General features: G+C 39.8%; 2 protein-coding genes across 2 annotated transcripts in view; both read right to left on the reverse strand.

Annotated features, from left to right (window-relative positions):
• The window catches only part of LOC125297248 (NACHT, LRR and PYD domains-containing protein 3-like), a 246,988-nt gene that overhangs the window by 60,204 nt on the left and 160,709 nt on the right, over positions 1–26,075 (reverse strand).
• Positions 16,240–26,075, reverse strand: part of LOC125297410 (E3 ubiquitin-protein ligase TRAF7-like) — a 24,727-nt gene continuing 14,891 nt past the window's right edge. Inside the window, exons 2-4 of the mRNA XM_048247784.1 lie at positions 18,623–18,762; positions 17,328–17,441; positions 16,240–16,989 (exon numbers count right to left, since the gene is read on the reverse strand). Of these exons, the coding sequence (XP_048103741.1) occupies positions 16,671–16,989; positions 17,328–17,441; positions 18,623–18,750 (561 nt within the window). The 5' untranslated portion in view covers positions 18,751–18,762 and the 3' untranslated portion in view covers positions 16,240–16,670. The remainder of the gene's footprint in view (positions 16,990–17,327; positions 17,442–18,622; positions 18,763–26,075) is intronic.

Below are 26,075 nucleotides of genomic sequence, written 5' to 3' on the forward strand. Positions count from 1 at the left end.
TCGTTAGTGTAGTAAAAAAAAATCAGAACTATTCACAAGGTTTCTGGGCAGCATATTTATGTTCTGTTAGCAAGCGAACTTCTCATGACTACCGACAAAGTAGCCTACTGCCAGCTGACGAAGCTCTCATTTTAAAACATTACTGAGAGACAGGCACTGTATAATCAAGAAATCTTGCCACTGAATCCAAAACTATGTTTAACATTATGTACAAGGCTTAGGCTACAGTGGACTAGCATGTTGCAGGGGCTGCTAAAAACACAGAGAAACGCACTGAAAACTCGGCCAATCACAGCCCTTGCTGTCGAATGCGCCGTCTGGTTCGACCGTGGAACTCCACAGCGGACTATGCTGCCCCCAAGCGGCTGCAGTTGTACTTACATTTCACCATTCACCATGATCGTGAATGAAGTGTCAATTTTTAACTGGGACCCACTGTACATCATGCTAGCATTAGCCAGTTGATAGGTAAAGTAAAAGGGCTCTGCTATATTGATCCGAAGTGACGTTAGCCATAGTCACCATCATTTACAGTCCTACTTGTTTCAAATGGTTTAACGTAACCAGTGATTGCCGCCATCATCGTTGCAACTTCATTTGAATACACTTTGTCACTGGAGAAGGCGATGTTAAGTTTCATTAACGTTAACTCTTGCTTAGTTTTGCGAATGGCAATAAACGCCACCTAGCCTGCTAGGTCGACAACCTCGGTATGCCCATTTATGAATCAGCCCGACAAATAACTTTACTTGTGTTTTAGTGAACACATTATTGGACCATAGCTTAACGTGAGGTATGATTCAAAGTTACAAATGGACAATTTGCTTACTATGCTCATAACAGCGGTATCTGAAAATGCTGAGTTAAGGTATCGTTGTTACCTGCGATTGCACTGCTGGAGAAGCATTTTGCATTGGTATGATTTGATCAGGTCTTGCCAGTGATGTGTAAATCCTCCCATAGACGTACCCCATTTCAAAATAATACGTCTAAATTGAAAACTGTGACAACTCATTGATAGGCTCTCTCAATATGTCTGTAATCGTATGCCTCTACCACAGACTTGCTAGTCTTTCACCAGAGAGGGTGCTCCATTATAAATCAGAAATGTAATATTGCAGCCTTCATGTCAGCTGTAAAAATATGAGAACATGGACCTACTACATCAGGATACTCTGTAAACATTTTACACATAATCAGGAAGCTACTTTGCTGTTCAGTGTGTGATGTGTTTAAAGTGGTACTACGTTTAAAGAAACATTTTTATTCTTTGTTTCAAGTGCATAAGAAAATACCACATTATGATGATGGTTATGGTTACCCTTAACAAATACAAAACAATATAATACTTAAAACAGGGATCAATCAATAGCCTAATGAAATAAACAATGAAAATGAGGGGGGAAAGCAATAATAAATAATAATGCCCATTCAATCAATAATATAATAACAATAACATGGTAAGACTACATTAAGGAGAATATCAATAATAAACAATGTCAAATTAATCAACAGCCTATAATGAAAATAAAACAGTACTACTGCATACAAACCATAATGTATAAGAAGTGCTTAAAAGACCAAAAACTATCACAAGAACGAAGAGCACTGGGTAACTCATTCCACCAACATGGAACCACTGAGGAAAAGAGTCTTGAATTTGACCTAGCGTTTAAGACTGGTTGACACAACAGACGCTCATCAGAAGATCGCAGTGGGCGGTTGGGGATGTATATCTTGATCATTGAATTAAAATAACAAGGAGCAGATCCAGTCAGTGTCCTATAGGCCAAAGTGAGAGATTTAAATTTAATTCTGGCTACTGTAGGGAGCCAATGGAGAGTAACTAGGAGAGGAGTTACGATGTGTCCTCTTTGGCTGATTGAAGACCAGTCATGTTACAGCATTCTGAATGATATATCACACAAAAGAAATAATAAAAAAAAAAACATTCAATATTGATTTAGTATCAACCAATAATTATTCTGATATTCTGAATTATTCTCACAGTATACCCACCACTACAACTAATTAACTAGACTACACCACTGGTTAAATGGCGCATTGTAATTTACAATTTGTGTGAGTTCAGGAGCATACAGAAAGTTGAAGTTTGGGTGACATCAATAAAGAAAATAGAAACAAAGGGATGTGTACAGCCTCAAGTATGAATGACATAGCTGCCAACTCTCACGCATTGGCCGTGAGACACACGCATTTGATTAGTTTCACACACTCACACGCCACACCCACGATTTCTCACACTGAAGTGTCAAGCCGGTCGGTCAGATGCCTGAAAAATGAGTTTAGCCTATAGATCTACCTGTTGAGCCACGGTTATGCTTTCAGAGACGGTGAGAGGGTTCAAGAGCACCCCCTGTCTGTGGAATTTTCTAAATTTTCTCTCATTTGCGATGCTACTTCAAAAGCCATCCCAGGCGCATTCCCCCGGCTTCAGGTAGGCCTATGCTTTGAGTATTTTTCACGCTGAAGTGTCAACGTGGTAGGTCAAATACCTGGCAGATGAGGTTCAACTAAACTAAACCTATACATGATATCACACATCATGTGAACGAGCGGACTCTAAGCTTTCCAATGATATTAGCGCCAAGTTGCTGTGATAAATGGTTCACGAGAAAATTATCATTGAACCGGACGTGCAATTTAGGCTAATCATATTTGCATTTTGCACACAGTGCACACCCATTACTCTCGGTTGTAATATCTCACTAACCCTTCACACAACATGTGGCAAACCTAATATCACAATAAACAGCAAACCGTGCCGAATCACGAGGATATAAAGCATGCCTCTGTTTTTGAAATTGCAACACATTTCTACATAGCCTCATTGGGGCTTAAATTATAATGTATTCTAATTTAAACTATTTGTCAGTAGGCCTACATACATTTTTTTGTAAATTGCTCAGTAGATTATCCCACTATCATGGTTCTTATATTGTCAGGTTCCAGCCAATCCCACTTACACAGATAAATTAATATATTTATATTGCCATGCTTTCTAGTGACATTAATGCAAAAATATAAAGAAAATCAAATAAGGAGACACAAATATTGATATAAAGCCTGACATAAGCCATATGCAAACATTCACATCATGCAGATATGGGTACATCCTGAAAAAGGAATAGCCTGTAGGCTATGGCCATTACAATGACCAATATATTATCTTAAATGAACTAGCTGAAAAACACAGGTGACCACTTCTGCATAATTTCATGGAGTGCTGAACATTTCTGAACTGTGAAATGGACCATATGTTTTTGTGGTTGTGAACTTATTGCAATATCACCATAACTATTCCACCTGTGTATGCATGGTTATAATTCTGAAGTGCAAAATAGCTTAGGCTACAGCACAAATATTTCCATAAAAATAAGCAAGTCTGACCTGAATTTATTTTTAAAAGTGCACCAGATTGATGCATTTAAAAGTTAAAATATACAAACATTTCTTAAATTCTTACAAAACAAAATTGTTAGTTTGGACCCCCCCACTATTGCCGTGCGAAATAACAGTGCTGTTTGTATGCCAAATAAATAATAACCTATAGGTTTATGTAAAACTCCCCATTAACAGCATCACGTCACTAACCACAGCTAGACTGCACAATGGTAGGCCTTCAAAAGCATGACATTTTCGCTTTAGTTTGATATTTAATTTACTTTATCCGCTTTCATCGTTCATTGAGCGATCCGCGGTGCTGTAATGGAAACCTTATTGCGTAGCCAAGTAGCCTATATATTCAGTTATTTTTAAATTATGCATGATTTACTTTTTATTAATTTCGTAGGCTGGCTTTATTTTGTTATATAGAAGTATCTAAATAACCTGGTAAATACCAGAATTCAGGAAATTGCATCTAGTCCAAAAAAACATTTCTGGGGGAGGACCCCTCCCCCCCCCTGAAATGTCCCACCCAATTTCAGAATGCCTCCATTGCCCATGGTCCTAGCATTAGGCTAGATCCCTTTGATACCAATGTTAATTTAACTCTGGGACCCTGGTCCCTACACCTGAGAACCAATGTACTTTTTTTTTTACTGTACGGTATAATGCTGAACGAGCCAAACAAAAATTTCCGCAGCAAAATTTTGGTTGGCCCCACCAAATCTCACTCCAAGGTTTTTTGAAAAGTTGGCAGCCCTGTGAATGATGTCACATGAAGGTTCAGAGCAGCGGCAGACCTTTCTTGGTGCCACGCAAGTTATTGAAAGTCATGTGTTTTCAGAACGAAGTGGTGCTGTGCCATGTCCCATGTATAAGAGGCTTCAGGCTGATCCAGTGACGGTGGGTGATGATGTCAGGGAGATGGATGTCAGGGGACTTGGAGAAAGGGGGAGGAAATGCCACCTCAGACCACTCCAGCCAAACGACTTCACATAGGCATTCCCTTGTTTGCAGACTAATGTAGATCATGGAGACCACCTTGCCGCCACCTCCAGTACATTCAGCCATCACCCATATCTTACCTGCAAAAAGGAAAGTTACAATAAAGTTAGTCAGACAATTTTACAACATTACAAAGCATCTAATCAGGCACTCAACACCACTAGTAATACCAACTAGAAAAGCATTTCCTGAAGGAAATACAGTGCATGAAAATGCAAAAATATGATGTAAAATATCATACAGAGTAAAAACAAACTATATTGGTTGCTAGGTAGATGAGGTTTAATATAGTTGGAATGACTGAACAGTTAAATAAGTGGATAGTTTAAATGGTTAAATTATTTAGGTAGATAGTTGACGATAACTGACACTTGGAATGGCTCTAATGTTTGCTAGCAGTTATGCTAACTATATTAACAAAGATAATAATGCTAACCAAGTTACTATGCTAACTAGCATGCTAACAATGTTAAAATGCTAAGTATGCTAACCATGTGACTTAGCTAACTTAGTTAATCATTTTTAACAGTTATGCTAACTATGCTAACTAACATGCTAACAATGTTAAGCATGTTACTTAGCTGACTTAGCTCATCATTTTAAGCAGTTTTGCTAAAAATGCTAACTATCATGCTAGCATGCTAACCATGTGACTTAGCTAACTTAGCTAATCATTTTAAAGCAGTTTTGCTAAAAATGTTAACTTGCGTGCTAACGCTAAAAATCTTCAAGCATCTTAGCATGCTAACTATGCTAACCATGTGACTTAGCTAACTTAGCTAATCATTTTTAGCAGTTTTGCTAAAAATGCTAACTAGCATGCTAACTATGCTAACCATATGACTTAGCTAATCATTTTTAGCAGTTTTGCTAAAAATGCTAACTAACATGCTAGCATGCTAACTATGCTAACCATGTGACTTAGCTAACTTAGCTAACTAGCTACAGTGGGTAGGAGTCATAGTTGATGACAAGTAACAGTTACAATGGCTGAACAGTTAAAAAGTTCAGTAGTTTAAAGGGTTAAATTGTTTAACAGTAAAATCAGAGAGGGTTCAAGCGGAGCGAGAGGCGCAAACGTTCGACAATTTCCGCGTTCGATTATTGCAAGGGGGAGGGGGGGAAATCCCCCTTTATGCAGACCAGAGTAAGCCCTTGCTGCACTAATGTCAATGGAGACTTGTGGAATTTTACCAATAAATTGGTCATTTTGTCTTTCTGGATTTGTTGAGGGTTTTTTGGAAAATTGTGTCATAATCTGTAAGTGTTTGGGATCATTTCAAGCCTAATAGTGTAATTTTTTAGTGTTCGGATTTGTAATAAAATAACTTAATATTAGACCATGCTGCTGCCAGTTACTGTCCGGTTGTTATCATGCTAGCTAGCCTCTTAGCTAAGGTAACATTTTAAACGGAGAACTGTAATTTCTTTGAAATGACAACTAGCTGAATAACACTACTGACATTAGTTAAAGTGGATAGTTTATACTCAAGCGAATTTGCAACAGTATATTAAGTTTAAGCGAAGTCCTTCAACTACTAGTCACTTGTTAGCGCATAGCTGTATTGCCATAGCTACTACCATCCACTTGTATAGCATTTTAAGCTAGCGTTAGCTAGCTAGCTAGCTCGGTTCACATGACTAATTAAATTATTCATATCATGTCCTTAAGAATGATTCATTGGTATCATACATGATTATGGACAATAATACTGTGAACACAATTATGTTTATCTGTTGTTATTGCTTATTAAGAGAGAAAGTTTATTTAGTGACGTAGGGTGACACTCCCACTTATGCAGACCGGAACTGTCCCGTTTTGCTCCCATAGTAACGAATTACGTTGCTCTATCTTGCTAGTAATCAAGGATCTTTGGTAAAATATTATAGTGAGGACTTTTATTTTGAAACAGTTTTTGGCAGAGGAAGCAGTTGAACAGGATGTGTAGTCTTAATAGGGCCAGTTTGTATGCTTAAAGCCTGAGACTGGCAGTTGGTCCAGGTGGCCTGAACACCTGCCATAGGATTCTAATTGCTTAACGGCTCTATTGTGATGTCATCAGCCCATGTTAAGTCTATGGGGAAATTTTGAACAGTTTTTAATTAATAGTTTAAAAAGTATAAAAGTTACAAAGCTGAAAAATACATAGCACCCATGTCCTAAGTAAGACCTACGTAACATAGTTTGAATGAAGTTTCTACGTTAAACGGTTGAAGCTGCATTAAATGCGTTAGAAGAAGAAGAAGAAGAAGCCTAGAAAGAACAGTACAGTGCATTTTCATGCACTGTAATTAATTAAATATATGTGTGCAATAAACTTCACAGCTTTAATGTTAAATGTTAAATGTTAACTACACATTTAAATATGCGGTGTGAATGTTACTAACTTGCGTCAGCTTGAAAAATAACGTTATCAGTATGACTGATCATGGACGTTAGATGACAAACTAAGGTCTTTCTCAAATGTTCACCGATATCCCTGGGAAGTGACTGGTTCTTGGCGTAGTGTTTAATGAAGGCGTTTCATTTATCGATCATTCACTTATGCGGTCTACAACTACCGACCTACCGATCTATTTTTTACAGTATATGCTACCGACCTACCATCACAGAAGTAGCTCTAACAGAGGTGTCTGTCGTTAACGTTAGAAAAAATGCAACGCTGGCAAACTGGCTAGTAGTTACATTAACATGACGGGTTGATGAGGTTCATGCTTCACATTACGTTAACTTGGTTGCTTTATCACATCATACCGTTGCTTTATCACATCATATACTGTACTGACTGTCTAGTGTTATTAATCCCCATGTACAGTCAATAGTTACTCCATGTTGAGATGGCATGCATTAAGATTGAGATATTTGAAAACAGCAACAACTAATAAAACCAAGTATATCATGCATCGACTGTTACGGGAGCTGTGTGCTAATCTTCACTTCAACGACTAACTTAGCCTCCCGTTAACGGTAACGATAATGTAGCTGCTAACGTTAGCATCTAATTCGCTGTCCGTATTTCTGTTGTTAGCTCATTAGTATTCACCACACTAAATTGTCACAGTCTGTAATCAACATAATAAGCTCTCTTAGACGTATTTAAGAACACCAATAGACAAAAAAACTTTTCAGTTGATACGCAACACTTACCAGACAAGAACAAACCGATTGTTGTTTGTACTGTTTAGCTAACTCACAGCCGCAAAATTCATCCAGCCAGCTAGCCTTCGCCGAGTCGACCTGCGTTGTGGAAAGGAGAGAAGGGGCGGGTTTCACTTGACAAGGGTTTTAACTTCGCTGAGTGGCAACTGAGTGGGCGTGCCTGACCGCGACTCCTCTTCACTGCGCATGCTTCAACTTTTGCTTTCCGCAGCCGCTTCAAATTGGCTCCAAATTTTCCAAGATGGCGTCGCCTCGGCGGCTTCAATTCCATAGAACACTGTAGAATGCAGCCACACTGTCCAGTTCTATATATACAGTCTATGGTTACATTCATTCAGGAGAGTCGAATGCAAATTCGACTTCTGTTTAACATAGCAAAACTCGAAAGCTTGTCAGACCTCCCGTGCCTAGTGACGGGTTGCTAAGCCACGATTGGCCTATGGCGGTTTTCGGGTGTGGCTTAGCGAAGGGTGAATTCTGGAGCAAGGACAACCAGGAGTTCCGATTGAGAGGTTGGGGCTCGAGCCGCAGCCGTTGGATCCCCACAGACTCAAACAACAAAGCGGGACGTTGGTCGTTGGGCACCAGACTTAAAAACAGCAGATCTAACGTTAACGTTAGCTACCCTCTGATACAATTCCTCAAAGCCTGGCAAGAACATTAAATAATTTTCTTAAAGTCTTAACAGCAAAGCGAGGCACAGCAGAATTATTGACGACTTGCTGTGGTTTACTCTTGTTGAACTAACGTTAACTACAAGGCTAACATTAACCTTGCTTTTTTTATGTGAAACACTAACATTGGACAACATTCACAGAGGCGAACCGTATACACTGCCATTAAAAACAAAACACTTCAAAAAATGGATAAAACAGTATTTACAAGTTACATCTATTACAAAGGTAACTTTTCTAATCAGTCTAAAATTAACACCAGATGGTCGACTAGAAACTAGCACGTTAACGTTAGCACTAGCTGTTAATTAGCTCCAACATCCTTTCCCCAGTTTTCCGAAATAACTCATGTATTGATTAGCCCAAGAACTTAAAAAGTACTGAAAGTAAAGGAAAACGAGTTCAGATGCCTAGAAGCTACCTGGCGAGAAGGTTCACGAATTTTCTTGAAGATTTAACGTTAACAGCAAAATGAGGCACAGCAGAGCTGTTGACTACTCACTGACTTTAACGGCTGCGGCTGCGCTGCAGTATATATTCCAAGAGTGACGTGATAGTAACGAACTGACTGAATCTCTCGCACGCCAGATTACATTACATTTAGATAAAAAAGAGAGGAAAGGATTAATAGGAGAAAACAAATATATAAAATAGTAATAGTAATATAATGTATATGGATAATATATGATGTAACGGAGTAGAATAGTTGCTAGTTAAATTATTACTAAAAGTGAGGCAACTATAAGCCATCTAGCAGTAAGGAACAGTGTGACCTGGGTTGCATTTACACACCTAATGTATGGAAGCATATATGTTGCATAATTCAAATGAGATTGAGAATGCAACCTGCAATTCTAAAAGACATTACATTATGCAATTGCCAATTCATTATGCAATTTAATATTGCAATTTGCAATAATTTCCAACAAATTGTATTTTAATCTGCAAAGAGTGACAATGCAATCCTAAAATCAATTTGAATAATTTTGGTTAAAAAATAGAATAAACATGGATTGAATTGCATTCCATTTTGCCATGGTACTTCAGTCTCAAAATTCAAATGGCAATTCATTTTGCATTTCAATTTTCAATATTCAGTTTCATCATTTAACTGTCAATTCGTTTTGCAATTTAATATTCAAAGTGCAATATAGGATTGCATTTTGAAAACATATTTGGCAAAACTGACAATGCCAGCCTGAAAACATTTTTGGATTATTTTGGGCAAAACGTTTTGCCATCTGGCATTTTATTCAAATGGAAAATAAATAGCGCACCCCTGTGATTGCAAATATGAATTGCAAAATGAATTGCCATTTGAATTGCATAATGAATTGGCAATTGCATAATGTAATATAATTTAATTTGAATTATGCAACATATATGGTTCCATACTAATGTAGACTGGAGTTGGATAACGGTAAGTGGGTCAACTTCGGAGGTCTGGGATAAACCATGTTTTTTTTAGACTTCCAAGTACATGTGTCTTGTATCTTGTCATGCAATGTTATAATGATTTCAGTTAACTATTTTGAGTTCAGTTGATGATTTATGCCTTTTGTAAAGTTAGAGACTTGCAATGAAGCATGTTTTTATGTGAATTAGCATGCTAACGGTCACCTGTTTTACATGTTATATACATGTAGATGTCCCGAGATCTATGCTGTAACCCCATGATCCCACATTGTCATACTGTATTGAGGTAATATTCTAGAATGTTCTTATGTTGTGTCTATGGTTTTATCGTCGTGTTGTTCTCTATCCGCAAGCTGCCATATTATTTCAGATAAACAGTTTCTGCATTTGCAACACTCGCGCTGAGTTTGTAGTGATAAACGTGTCCTCATTCTGTTATTTCAATATAACTAGTGCGGTGCCCGTTCAAACATGCCATTTCTGTAGAAAACCAGCACACTTACATGTCCGCAGGTAGGCTACACCTGCTTACAAATAGTACGGTAGGGAAAAACATCATTCCTAAGCATTCAATACTGAATATTATATTATACTATATTAGCCTATGGTTAATGTGCAGTAAGCAGAATTTAGACTGCATGTGACATTTTTACAGATCAAAATGACATAAGCCTATAACAGCTGTTTTGAGTTAAGGCTATATGTTTATTGTTAAGCTTGACTAACTTCCTAATAGAGAAGACAAACCATTTTGTGGAATGATGCATCATCCTATGAAATTTGCAACAATGTGACTCAACAATCTCTATAGCCCATCGTTTCCCAACTTTGGGGTCGGGACCCCATGTGGGGTCGCCTGAAATTCAAATGGGGTCGGCTGAGATACTGTGTATCTTAAAATTGACCAGTACATTACATTAAAATACACATACATTAAAATAAAAAAAATATTAAAAACCATGATATTCAAGTTAAGTTACGGATCCTGCATTATAATCTAGCTAAGTAAAAATAAACTTAGACAGGCCGCATGAGACATTTGATTGACGGAATTTGATTTGGAATTTGACGGCTTGATCAATGTTCGAAATAAAATAGCAAAACAACCAGGCGCAACCAAGACATTTGGGGAAAATTGAGGAACCGATCTCGTCAGGCACGTGCAGAGAAGGGGGGCTACAGGGGCTCTAGCACCTGCCCTTTTGCCCCTTTGATAATTTATTTCAATAAATTTGACAATTTTAAGCTTGACCTACCACTTTCATAGAGCGATGAGGGACAGGTGGGGCTTGAAAATGCCCCCTAGATCAAAGTGGGTAATGAAAGAAAATGTTTGAGAACCACTGCCACAAAGTAATGAAATATGTGTGGCAGGGCATCTTTAATGTTTTGTACTGTCAGGCTACATCAGCAGTAGACAGCAGTGATTGCAGCATTATTTAGTCACTATAGTTAGCACAGTCTCTCCATCAGAAACTCACCATGCCTTTCTGCAGCACCTCACAGCTGGGAGCAGTCTCCTGCGTCCTTCATCTGATGTGTTGTATTTCTTCAGGTCAAACTCATCCAGCACCTTCTCAGACATCATAAGTATGTGGGCCAGTGCTGAACAGTGGGCAGGAGACAACTTTTGTTTGATGTTCTTTGGTGATGACAAGTATGTCTGAATTTCTTTGTGCATTGAATCATCATTCATTTCAAGTAAGCAGTGGAAAAGATTGATGCATCGTTCAGGAGAGAGACCTTCCCTGTTGAGCTTCTTCATGTACTGACATGTTTCCTTAATACTATCAGAGCTGTTGTGTGTGTTGCTCAGTAGACCTTGCAGAAGTCTGTGATTGCTCTCCACAGAAATACCCATAAGGAAGCGAAGGAAAAGATCCAGGTGTCCGTTCTGGCTCTCCAAAGCCTTATCAACTGCACTCTTAAGTAAAACATGCAAGTTGTCTTGAGGTTTTAATTGTAGTGCTGATTGAAAAGAATATAACATTGATGGATTGAGTTTCCTCCTACGCTTATCACTGAAGAGAGATTTCAATGCCTCAAGGTTCTTATTCAAATACGAGTGAAACACAAACACAGCTGCCAGAAACTCCTGGACACTCAGATGCACAAAGCAGTAGACCTTCCTCTGGTGAAACAAAGATTCTGTCTTGAAGATCTCAGTGCACATGCCAGAGTACACCGAGGCTTCACTGACATCAATGCCACACTCTTTCAGGTCTTCCTCATAAAACATGAGGTTGCCATTCTCTAGATTCTTGAAAGCCAGTTCTGCCAGCTTCAGTAGTATTTTTTTCTGTGATTCCAAGAGCCTCTTTTTATTTGTTTCTTGTATTTCTTGATATTTCTGATCCTTTTGAGTTGTCTGGATCAACAAGAACTGTATAAACATCTCCGTCAGAGTTGTGGGAATTTCTTGGGTGTTGTCCTGTTTCAGCATCTGCTGAAGTACAGTGGCTGCAATCCAACAGAAGACTGGAATGTGGCACATGATGTGGAGACTTCTGGATGCCTTAATGTGGGAGATGATTCTGTTGGCCTGACTCTCATCATTGATTCTCTTCCTAAAGTACTCTTCCTTCTGTGGGTCATTGAATCCTCGTACTTCTGTTACCTGGTCGATGAACTGTGCAGGAATCTGACTGGCTGCTGCTGGTCGTGAGGTTATCCAGATGAGTGCAGAGGGAAGCAGAGTTCCCTGAATGAGGCTCGTCATCAGAACATCCACTGATGATGTTTGTTTCACATCAGACAACTTACTGTTCTGTTCCAGATCCAGAGTCAACCGACTCTCATCCAAACCGTCAAAGATGAACACAACCTGACAGTCTTTGTATCCTTCACCATCATTCAGCTCCTTCAGCTCAGGGTGGAATTCAAGCAGGAGCCTGTGAAGACTGTACTGATCACCCCTGACTAAATTCAGCATCCGGAAAGAAAGGGGGAACATAAAATCTACATCCTGATTTGCTACTCCATCTGTCCAATCAAGAATGAACTTTTGCACTGAGACTGTTTTTCCAATTCCAGCAACACCTTTGGTCATCACAGTTCTGATATGCCTCTCCTGTCCAGGTAAGGGCTTGAAGATGTCATTGTAGTTGATTGGTGTGTCTTCTGTGGATTGAGATCTGGATGCTGACTCTACCTGCCAAACCTCATGCTCCTTATTCACCCCTTCACTCTCTCCCTCTGTGATGTAGAGCTCTGTGTAGATCTTATTGAGGAGAATCTCAGCTCCTGGTTTGATGATGCCTTCAGATATGTTCTCAAACCTCCTCTTCAGACTGGCTTTGTGATTCTCTATAACTCTCCTCAGGTCCTCATCTGTTTAAAAATGACAAGTCAATAAAGACAGTAAGGTCCGGTTGAACTATTTATTAATTTCTGATTGGACGAGATGCATTCCATGAGTTATCACGAGAGGCGATATTTCAGGACATCCTCAGTCGGGCACTTTTATGGCAAGCCGATTGAGCATTTATTCAGATATCTTGATATCAGGCATAATTGTCATGTACATGCAAGCCATTTCTGTCCACTAGTTAACTAGTGAGCCATTTCTGTGTGAACTAATTAACTAGTGACAGCCAAAATGCTCACTAGTTAACTAGTAAGGCCCAAATTCTCTCTAGTTAACTAGTTCATATGTTTCATATCTTACTAGTTAACTAGTAATGCTCAGCTCAAGATGCTACCCAACTTCTGGTTCAGGCAATAGTCATCTCACGACTCGACTACTGCAATGCCCTCCTGACAGGTCTCCCAGCCTGCGCAGTGAAACCACTTCAGATGATCCAGAACACGGGCGGCCTGGTCTACAACCAACCCAAAAGGGCACATGTTACCCGCTGCTCATCCAGCTACACTGGCTACCTATGGCGCCCCATCAAATTCAAGTCTCTAACGCTTGCCTACAAAGTAGTCTCCGGTTCTGCTCCCACCTACTTGAATGCCCTCATACAGACTTACACTACCTCCAGACCGCTGGCCCCTCTGACTAACGACGCCTAGCTCTACCACCGCACGCTCAAGCCAATCCAAACTTTTCTCATCTGTTGTTCCTCGTTGGTGGAACACACTGCCAGTTCCTACAAGGGCAGGGACATCCTTTTCCACTTTCAAAAAACTCCTGAAGACCCAGCTCTTTAGAGAACATCTACTCTCATAGCAACACTTACAACAAGCCTTACTGATCCTAGCACTCACCAGCCGTTTTAAACTGACAAGTAACTGTTAAAATACAGCACTCACCGACGCACTTATTCTTACTGTACTCTAATGTGTTTTTTTTAAACTGTCCTAAAATTGTGAGAATTGTTCTAAAACTTACTGTTTACCATGTTGTTAGTCGCTTTGATTAAAAAAGTGTCAGCCAAATGTAATGTAATGTAATGTAATGTAATGTACTAGTGAACTAGATAACTCCAAAAACAGCCACTAGTGTGTGTCTTGTGCGCACTAGTTAACTAGTGAGCTGCGTCACTGCCACACGTGCAAACTAGTTAGTGAGACTTAAATTGTTCCACTAGTTAACTAATGGACAAAAACGGTCAGCTTGTTTGTGTTTTTAGGTGTAACTAGTTAACTAGTGAACAAAATATGCATGCCACTAGTTAACTAGTAAGGCCCACAACACCCTCACTAGTAAACTAGTGGGTATTTTGGCCTTTACATGTTAACAGGTGACCATTTTGGCATCTCACTAGTTAACTAGTGGGACTGAAATGGCCTTCACTAGTTAACTAGTGGGCATTTTGGGGCACACTAGTTAACTAGTCAGGCCCACAACACCCTCACTAGTAAACTAGTGGGTATTTTGGCCTTTACATGTTAACAGGTGACCATTTTGGCATCTCACTAGTTAACTAGTGGGACTGAAATGGCCTTCACTAGTTAACTAGTGGGCATTTTGGGGCACACTAGTAAACTAGTGACACTTTTTGCACCTCACTAGTTAACTAGTCGAATGGAAATTGCCATCACTAGTTCACTAGTGGGTGTTTTGGTGCACACTAGTAAACTAGTGACACTTTTTTTAGACCTCACTAGTTAACTAGTGGGCATTTGTGTCTTCACTAGTTAACTAGTGAGCAGTTCTGCCTTCACTAGTTTACATGTAAGTGTCACACTGAAGCCACTAGTTTACTAGCTAGAGTACCTTTGGCCAGCATGTTAACTTGTGTGCCACATGCAAATGTTGTGGGTGGGATTTCGTGACATGTGATTGGTTATCATGTTCTATTTGGACATAGGGAGCCAATAGAAAGCCTCAATTTCCAGAATTCTTTGGCTCCTAATTTGAATTCTGCACCACTACTTGACTAGTGTGAATTTTGTCTTGAACTAGTTTACTGGTATACATTTATGACCTCTAGTTAACTAGTTTGGACAAATGATGCATCAACTAGTTAACTAGTGAGCCTACTGCCATCACCTAGCTAGCTAGTAAAGCCATTTATGGTTCACTAGTTAACTAGTGACATTGACCTACTGCAGCTAGTTAACTAGTGAGGTGTTTTGCCTTCACTAGTAAACATGTGCACATTTTTTGGCTGTCACTAGTTAACTAGTGAGACACAAAAAGCCTTCAACTAGCTGATTGGTATGCATTTTGGCATTTACTAGTTAACTAGTAGACTTTCTGGCTCTCACTAGTTAACTAGTGGGCAAGTTTTGGGGCACACTTCAGTAAACTAGTGACACTTTTGCACCCTCACTAGTTAACTAGTCTGTGGAAATTTGCCATCACTAGTTCACTAGTGGGTGTTTTGGTGCACACTAGTAAACTAGTGACACTTTTTTAGACCTCACTAGTTAACTAGTGGGCATTTGTGTCTTCACTAGTTAACTAGTGAGCAGTTCTTGCCTTCACTAGTTTACATGTAAGTGTCACACTGAAGCCACTAGTTTACTAGCTAGAGTACCTTTGGCCAGCATGTTAACTTGTGTGCCACATGCAAATGTTGTGGGTGGGATTTCGTGACATGTGATTGGTTATCATGTTCTATTTGGACATAGGGAGCCAATAGAAAGCCTCAATTTCCAGAATTCTTTGGCTCCTAATTTGAATTCTGCACCACTACTTGACTAGTGTGAATTTTGTCTTGAACTAGTTTACTGGTATACATTTATGACCTCTAGTTAACTAGTTTGGACAAATGATGCATCAACTAGTTAACTAGTGAGCCTACTGCCATCACCTAGCTAGCTAGTAAGCCATTTATGGTTCACTAGTTAACTAGTGACATTGACCTACTGCAGCTAGTTAACTAGTGAGGTGTTTTGCCTTCACTAGTAAACATGTGCACATTTTTGGCTGTCACTAGTTAACTAGTGAGACACAAAAGCCTTCAACTAGCTGATTGGTATGCATTTTGGCCTTTACTAGTTAACTAGTAGACATTTCTGGCTCTCACTAGTTAACTAGTGAAGCTAAAATTTGTTCACTAGTTAACTAGTGAGCCTTTTGGCTCCCACTAGTTAACTACTGTGCATATTTTGGCCCTCACTAGATAACTAGTTCACACAAACATGGCTCATTAGTTAACTTGTTGACAAAAATGGCTTACATGTACATGACAATTATGCCTGATATCAAGACATCAGAATAAATGCTCAATCGGCTTGCCATACACTTTACAGTTAGTAATGTCACCCATTTTGCATTGAAATGTCTCATACGAACATTCCAAGCAGCAATTTCATAATGTTACATTTCAGTGAGAAAATGGAGGGTGAATGTTCAATTTAATATGAGTCCTAAAAGTACCCAATACACCAACAGGTATTCCAACTTGATACATCAACATGTTTTATCTATTTGTGTCTCTCTCTGAAAATTTATTTAAACAAAAATACTGAAACTATTCATGAGTATTAACTCACTGTAAAACAGGACTGTAATCATTAATATTTTACAATAAATGTAATTACTCTGTTTATTAACATTAATTCTCAGAAAAACAGATACAATCAATAAAATGTCTAAAAAGCCAAAATGTCTACTCACCTAGTTCCTTCTTTCTGCCTGGTGTATGTTCAGTGTGCAGGTGTCTTCTGCTGTTGATCAGGCCTGTGTGTTCACCCTGTGTGCTCATATCTGTGTGTTCATCTAGAGGAGGCTGTAGAGGAGGTTGGGTTCTGCATGTCTTCCCACACTGGGGACAGGTTTGGTCTCCTGGTAGTCCAGGCTGCTCCCAGTAGCTGCTGATGCACTGCCTGCAGAAACTGTGTCCACAGGTGGTGATGACTGGGTCCCTCAGTACCTGCTCACACACTCCACACCTGGACTGATCCTGAGTCAGATCAGTACTGAGCTCACTGCATAGACATGGAATAAGACAATCAAATTAATTTTCTTTCTCTCTCTCTCTCTCACACACACACTATTGCCCTTTTATGCTTTTTTTCATCTCCTCTTACACACACACACACACTCAGTCAACATTAATGATTTACTGTATCACTCACACACAGAAGTCACATTACCAGTGTTTAGTGAATGGTCTCTGCTGCCACCACCTATTTGTATGCATGTTTATATGGTCTGTTCCATAGAAGGGGAGCAATTGTGTTTCAGCTATTTATGTTTTCCATGTGTGTGTGTGTGTGAGAGAGAGAGTATCTCCATACATGACTTCACTTATGTCTAAACTCACTTTAGTCCTGATGGGACATGTTCACTGCTGAATACAGGAGGAATAGGCATGGACTGATCACTCTTCATGGACACACTGCTGGGCACTGGAGATGGAGGTCTATGTGTCTGTGGTCTGCAAACAAAAGGAGACACAAGATATGAACTCAACATAAATTACCGTACTCCATACTGACTAAGAGCATTATCACTGAGTAATCTTTAAATGATTACTTTTACACTTAAACACTTTTACACTATTGCCCTTTTATGCTTTTATGTAACATTACCTTGTGTGTTTTATGTTTTCTTTTTTATTCTTTACTTTTTAAACTATTATTTAACTATTGACCTTCTATGCTTTTATGAGATATTACTGTTTGCTTTTATTTATGCAAAGCATATTGAATGACCTCTGTGTATGAAATGTGCTATATAAATAAACTTGATTTGACATGACTTGCCACCCCCTCTTACACACACACACACACAGAGTCAACATTAATGACTTTATGCTTCACTCACACACAGAAGTCACTTTACCAGCGTTTAGGGAATGGTCTTCTTTATATGGTCTGCTCCATAGAGGTGGAGCAACTGGGTTTCAGTTATTTACTCTTACTCATTGGGTGTGTTCCAAACGGGAGACAGCTGCCTACTGCCTCCCTCCCTACATAGAGAGCTGTCTCACTAGACATGAATTTGGATTAAATGCATCTTTTAAAAATGAGCGTAGCACTCTAGAATCTTTGGTTAACACTACGGTATGACGTTAGCAAAGGCCTGACGTTAAACTAAATTAGCTTACGTAAGCTAGCAGGCTAACGGTATAAATTAGTTTTACGGCCGGCAGATATATCAGACCAGACGCTATTAATGGTTACAACAATGGCATAATCAGATAGTAAATTGTTTATTTCTAATCTGTAATCTGCAAATCTAAGCAAAATAAGATCACACAAATGACATTTTAAACAGATTCAGCAGCCATTACCGATGTCATCCGCCATGTTTGTTTACCTTTCACAGCTGTTTCAGACGTTGCCGCAAGGGATTATGGGTAGGAGGCAGCATGAAGTGTGCATCGATGCTGCCTTCAAAAATGACCGTTATTTGGGAATTCTAAGATATCTTAAAAGGCAGCAGAATTTGTTTTTTTTCGGTTTCGAACCGCACTTGCTGCCTTGCTCCCCAGTTAGATATCTTAAAAGGCAGCAACTTTACCCGTTTCGAACACACCCTTTGTGTGAGTGTGTGTGTGTTCATGCTTTCTGTACCCTGTGTGTGTGTGTGTGTGTCCATGCATTATGTACCCACCCTGCACTGGTCCGTGTTGATGCTTTGTTCATGCTAACAGTATTATCATCAGTCTCCATGGTTACACAGCTGTGTAGTGCAGACTCTGGTCTCCTGTGACCTGCAGCCCCCTCGGCCTCTTCACTCATCTCAGTGTCTCACTAGGTGGAAACAGTCAGAACACAAATATGAATTCACATGAATAAGACGAATATGCTAACGATGGTTCAAACGAGACAAGACATTTTTTAGACTCCCCTCAACACAGGAATCAAAGGCCCCACACAGGCGGAAAACGATGCGAGGGGAATGCTTGTGTCAACTCTGACTCCACGTTTTCAAAACAGTAACACACGGGTCTGAACAAAAGCACTCTGGCCAAAATTACACATTTTGCTCTCTCAAAACATTTAAAACATGCAGCAAAAGCAAATTTTGCCTTCAAACAACACATCTTGTAGTCAAATCACTATGTGATTTTAATCAATCATTACACACTGGACAACAAAATAGACCTACAGTAAACACCTGGATTTGTCAGCTTTTGTACTGTTTTCTTCATCAACTATAGGCAATACAGTACTTTCTCTAAATGTGCCTTAGATCCACACTTGCAAATAGCAACACCAAACAGACATTGTGTCTCTTATGGATAATGAATGATCGCTGATTGAGGAGATTCACACAGGTGTATCAGAGATTCAGACTTACGCAAGGAATCTCTACCACCTGTGAATAGATGTTTTCTGTTTGTTTAGCACAGGAAAATCAAAAGAGTTTGGGGTCTTTGAATAAATAATCTATGTTATCTATTTTGCAAAAAGGTATGAGAACTGAAATGAAAATGTGTGAGCACATTTGCAAGAGATAACTTCTGCTGTGCAAAGAAGGTGTTAATGAATACCAAACAGTTTATTTAAGCAGGTCAAAGCAATTGAGAAAAACTGAAACATCGGTTTTGTGCCAACAAACCATAAATCTTTCCACAAAAATCTGAGACCCCTGATGCTTCCTTAAAGAAGTTCAGACCGAAATCCACATTTTGTCCAGTTAACAATACAGTTTGTTTCGAATTGCTAAAATATAATTTTGCAAACTAGGCTCGTTTTATCAAAATACTTAACACAATTCACAAAACCACACACCCAAACTGCGAAATATCTTATATACCAGTGGCGTATCAAGCTTTTTAAAAGTGGGAGGGGTTCTGGGATAGGGCAGTGAAATAATCCAATAAGCCAAATTATACACAACTCCCTACATTTTCTTTACATATATTATGCAAATAAAACCATGCCGTTAATAGTCTACTGTTAAAGCAACAAATGAGAAGAATTAGTATTTATACCCCTTGGCATCACGGACGGATTATGAGCCCCTGGGCCCAGACATGAAAAGGGCCCCCCTGCCCACCTCAGAATGTTAGAACATTTACATTTATTCATTTAGCTTTCATTCATTTCATTTCACTTTTCATCCAAAGTGACTTAAATACATTACATACTTACATACAGTATGCCAATTGTATTAGATACGGTTCCAACTCTTACGGGAACGTTTATTTAGATATTGTAACATCGGTGTCTTGGACTAAAGCTACTCGCTCCCACAATGCACTGCAGTTAGGATTCTGGGATAACTTTGGGGGCGGGGTTATTGTGGGTGTGGCTACGGGCTCCCACAATGCACTGCAGCTGGGGTTCCAGGATAACTTTGGGCGGGTAGTTGTGTGTGTCTTTGCCTTTATTTACTGTTTATGGATGTTTGCCTCTCGTGTGACCCTTCTTGTCTGTGTGAGTGTGAGTGTAACCACCATTTGAGTGAATGGTACATGTGTTGTTGACTACCCTTGTGTGTGCCTTGTATTGTTGTCTGTGTCCCCCGCTTCTCAAACTGGTGATTGCTTGAGTCATTATAATAATTCACTGTTGTTTCAATCTGACAAAAAAGAGGGGGGGAGAGAATTGTGTTTCAGCAAAAGTATATATGTTATAACACCCTTAACCCCCATGCTTGCTACACCCGTCATATACTGCAAAATGAAGCACTGCAACCAAAACTCCATATAGCATCATCAAAATAAAACTTTTGCACCAAATGGCACACACTTCATTCATATTACCAGATTTTTTTTTAACAAACTACACACTGTGTGGCATAATGAAAAGCACTCTCATCTTTAGTATGCTTTGCCATAATATTAAAATAGTTTATAGTTCAATAATCCATAATACTAAATTGTAGTGTCATTTTAAATGGCATTGTGTTGAAATGGCAAACATGTGACTTTATGTCAGAGCAGCAATTGGGATGTCAAAGGGTTTTTTTTCCCCCGTCATCAACTTCCTGAATTTTTGGTCAATGAATCCCAGGACACGGAAACACCCTGGGCACATGAAACTTGGTGATCATATTTTGAACCACTATGTGGTACATCTAGTTCCAGACTGATTACTGTATTTGTTTAAACCTAGCGGTTGAAAACATGTTGTCAGAGGCGGACAGAGTACACAGCTTCATTACTTGAGTAAAAGTACAGATACCCTTTGCTAAATTTTACTCAAGTATAAGTAAAAGTACAACAGTCAGATGTCTACTTAAGTAAAAGTACTGAAGTACTTGTTTTTAAAAGTACTTGAGTATTGAGAGTACAAGAGTACATTTTCTAAATATTGCATTACTACTGCCACAGTGCTTACATTTATGTACAGAAACATCCTACATGGAGTTATGAAAAATGTTAATGTTAATACCTTGGAGAATGTAAAAGGAATTGAAAGTAAAATCAAGTCATTTTCATCTTTTTACCATGTTGCCAGGGATGTTGGTTGGGCAGTATTTCTAATACATGTACTTAAAATACGTATTTCAAATACAAAATACTATTTTGTAATTGAAACACTTGAAGCGAAAACTATCATTAACTTGTTCAGAAAAAATTGAAATAGTCTGGCGAGGTGGGGCCACAGGTTGGCACATTCCCAGGATGGACCTGCTGCGTCTTCATCCATTGTTTCGTCCATGGTTTTGTCTCTTATCTAAATCTGACCATGGAGTTGACTTTGGCAGAAAGCTGAAGGTGATTGCTGATAGGCTGTCCCAATCAGTGGCGCCTGCACAATCCAATCACGTTTGAGAGGGAAACAACAAATTGAGGATTTCCGAGATTTTTCTTTTTTTCCTTTTTTTTAGAAGAAGTAACGGGTACTCACGGTTATGGATAGAAATGTAGTGGAGTAAAGAGTACAATATTTGCCTCTCAAATGTACTTGAGTAAAGTCATGAGTACTCCCCAAAAATTATACTCGAGTAAAGTACAGATCCCTCAAAATTGTACTCAAGTACTGTACTCAAGTAAATGTACTCCGTTACTGTCCGGCTCTGCATGTTGTTGTGAGCTACAGCTGAAACAGACTTTATGCAGACAGTCTAAAGTCATACAGGCTGCTGTTGTTCATAACATACTCACATGTCGCTCACCTGGTATCCTGGATTACAGATTACATGACCGAGCGGCCACAGTTTGTTAGACTGAAGAGCTGTCTCGCAGACACTGTGATCAGCAGCACCGGAGCTCCACAGGGAACTGTGCTCTCTCCAGTCCTGTTCACCCTGTACACATCTGACTTCTGCTACAACACTGAGTCATGCCACATGCAGAAGTTTTCTGACGATACTGCAATTGTGGGGTGTGTCAGGGATGGGCAGGAGGATGAATACAGGAGCCTGGTGGAGAACTTTGTGCAGTGGTGCAAACTCAGCCACCTCCAACTCAACACTTCTAAGACCAAGGAGATGGTGGTGGATTTCCGCAGGTCTAAGCCCGCTCTGCTACCAGTCTCCATTGATGGGGTCAATGTGGAGGTGGTAAATACCTACAAGTATCTGGGCTTACAACTGGACAATAAACTGGACTAGTCAGCAAACACTGAAGCACTCTACAAGAAAGGGCAGAGCAGGCTGTACTTCCTGAGGAGGCTGCGGTCCTTCAATGTCTGCAGTAAGCTCCTCAGGATGTTTTACCAGTCTGTTGTTGCCAGCGTCCTCTTCTATGCTGTGGTATGTTGGGGAGGAAGCTCAAAGAAGAAGGATGCTGGGCAACTAGACAGGCTAGTAAGGAAAGCTGGCTCTGTCGTGGGAGCTGAACTTGAGTGCATCACTTCAATATCAGATAAAAGGACCCTGAACAAACTGATCAACATCTTGGACAATGAATGTCACCCACTCCACAGCACTATTATAAAGCAAAAGAGCCTGATCAGCTGGAGACTTCGCTCACTGCCATGCACAACTGAAAGACTGAGGAAGTAATTTGTCCCCAGGGCCATTGAACTGTTCAATGTTTAAGTACTGACTGCCCACTACTGTTTTACTACTGTTTTACTACTGTCCACAGCCTAATGTCTTACTACTGTTTTACTGCTACACTCATGACCAATGGCTTCTGCTACAATACTGAATGGCTGTATCCCTATTACATCAACCTATTGCACTGACATAGTTTTTACATAGTTTTTATATTACCTTGTCTACATGATACATTACTCTCTTATTTGTCCATATTATTTATGCTGGCCTCTAGACCTTATTCTTGCACTGTTGCACTGTTAGACTACTGTTGGACTGCTTTTTGCACCTTCACCATGACACTCACTCTCTTGAGCACCTTACCATGCACACAGAACTACAGGCCAGTCCCGGCCCTGTCACTGGAAGCATCTCATGCTTGATCATCCTCAAGCACACTGTGGATTTTTTTTAATTTAATTTATATAGTATATTTAGTATTAGTTTTGTTAGTTTGTCTTATCTTCTAATTTCTCTATTGTACAGTGGAGTTTTGTTATGTGTATATACTTATATTTACCCTTTCTGCTGTAAGAGCATGTTGTGTGTGATGTCTGTTTGCTACTGAGACCTTGAATTTCCCCTTGGGGATCAATAAAGTATCTATTTATCTATCTATGTCGAAGGCTTTCTTTGTTAACTCTCTCTTAAAGGGGCATATTATGAACCATTTATATATCCATGTTTTCTATGTGTCTCTAGCTTGTCTACTGTACAAGCCCACCCCCAACATTAAAAAGTCCATCCTCTGCCTGTTTCACCAGCTCCACTTTCCAGCTGAAAATATCAAATGGGATGAGAAAGAGCTACCTATAAAACTGGTAGAAAATGTGTTATGTTTGTACAGAATCAAGTCATAACTACTGTATGTGCATTTAATACTGTAGATGCTGGAGTTGTTGTCTTGTCTGACCTAAACTGTACTAAGAAATATTTCCACAGCCTGACCTTGTGGATAGCTTTTCAAAACTACTTCATACAGACGGTTAATTCTTGCCAAATCTGTCAACTTTTTGAAAACAATAATGCAAAATTTGACATTGTTTTTTCTCTGTCTGTAGTGCTTCAACTAGCTGCTACATCAAATATGGCTCATGTCCAAGAGCTGTACAGGCACTTCATGCTGTTGTCTACAAGCACCTCCTTAACTGTAATCATGAGCACAGAACTCAAAGGTGGGATACACTGATACCAGAGGGACTACATGAGGTACCATGCAGATGTGGAGTCAGCCTTTGTCCTCTGGTGCTATTGGATAAACTGCCCAAGACACACAACACTGACCTCAGCACAGCATGGGCTACCTGCACAGCCCTGATTTAGTTATGAGAACCGGCTTCACCATCAGGGTCACAATATTTACAGGAGAAATCTCAACCATCTGTTCTATTTCTGAGATATCTTGATTGGTATACCAACAAGAAATGGAAAGCTTGTTAGATTTCATACGCATATTTCACTAAAGCCCATCCTTTAGTGTTGCGGTTGTTTCCTTAAAGACACAGTACAATGCATAGGTGTAGAGTAGGTAGGAGGGGGGATTTTACACAATTAACCTGAAAAATTCCTCAGTACAATCCAGTAGTGAAGGCCAAACATGGGATACTGTAGAAGCAATACAGAGGCAAACAAATCCAAACCACCAGTCCAAGATGATGGATTCTGTGATGCTGGCCAACTTGTCTTCATAAACCAATCGGTTCAGGCAAGGTCAGTCAGGGTCAGTTAATTTATAACGCACAAATCTTACACACTGGTGGTTCTGTCTAGTCTGGGCCAACATGGGTTTCCAGCCTCCTTATAGTTCAGGTGTCAGCAGCAGCACTATAGCACATGCTCTCTCTGAGTGAAAAGTGGCTGAGTAGTTTCATCAGAGTTGACCTCCATGGGAGTGACTGCTGGGAGATGGGCTCCATGGGTCAGTTAGCAGGTTAGCAGGTAGCCACCGTGTTCATGAGTTAGCAGCCATGTTGGAGATCTCTGGGTGCAGCAGCAGTGTTTGACCCCCCCATACTGAGAGGGAACCAGCAGAGAGAGCTGAGGAACATGACGGTTTGGACCACTCTGTTATGTGATGTGATGTTGGTGAGAGGTTTGGACCACTCTGTTATGTGATGTTATGATGGTGAGAGGTTTGGACCACTCTGTTATGTGATGCGATGTGATGTTGGTGAGAGGTTTGGACCACTCTGTTATGTGATGTTATGATGGTGAGAGATTTGGACCATTCTGTTATGTGATGTGATGATGGTGAGAGGTTTGGACCACTCTGTTATGTGATGTGATGTTGGTGAGAGGTTTGGACCACTCTGTTATGTGATGTTATGACGGTGAGAGGTTTGGACCACTTTGTTATGTGATGTGATGATGGTGAGAGGTTTGGACCACTTTGTTATGTGATGTTATGATGGTGAGAGGTTTGGACCACTCTGTTATTGATGTGATGTAGGTGAGAGGTTTGGACCACTCTGTTACTGATGTGATGTTGGTGAGAGGTTTGGACCACTCTGTTATGTGATGTTATGATGGTGAGAGGTTTGGACCACTCTGTTATGTGATGTGATGTGATGTTGGTGAGAGGTTTGGACCACTCTGTTATGTGATGTGATGTTGGTGAGAGGTTTGGACCACTCTGTTATGTGATGTTATGATGGTGAGAGGTTTGGACCACTTTGTTATGTGATGTTATGATGGTGAGAGGTTTGGACCACTCTGTTATTGATGTGATGTAGGTGAGAGGTTTGGACCACTCTGTTACTGATGTGATGTTGGTGAGAGGTTTGGACCACTCTGTTATGTGATGTTATGATGGTGAGAGGTTTGGACCACTCTGTTATGTGATGTGATGTGATGTTGGTGAGAGGTTTGGACCACTCTGTTATGTGATGTGATGTTGGTGAGAGGTTTGGACCACTCTGTTATGTGATGTTATGATGGTGAGTGGTTTGGACCACTTTGTTATGTGATGTTATGATGGTGAGAGGTTTGGACCACTCTGTTATTGATGTGATGTAGGTGATAGGTTTGGACCACTCTGTTACTGATGTGATGTTGGTGAGAGGTTTGGACCACTCTGTTATGTGATGTTATGATGGTGAGAGGTTTGGACCACTCTGTTATGTGATGT

The sequence above is a fragment of the Alosa alosa genome, chromosome 7 (genome assembly GCF_017589495.1).
Source record: "Alosa alosa isolate M-15738 ecotype Scorff River chromosome 7, AALO_Geno_1.1, whole genome shotgun sequence".
Lineage (NCBI taxonomy): Eukaryota > Metazoa > Chordata > Actinopteri > Clupeiformes > Clupeidae > Alosa > Alosa alosa.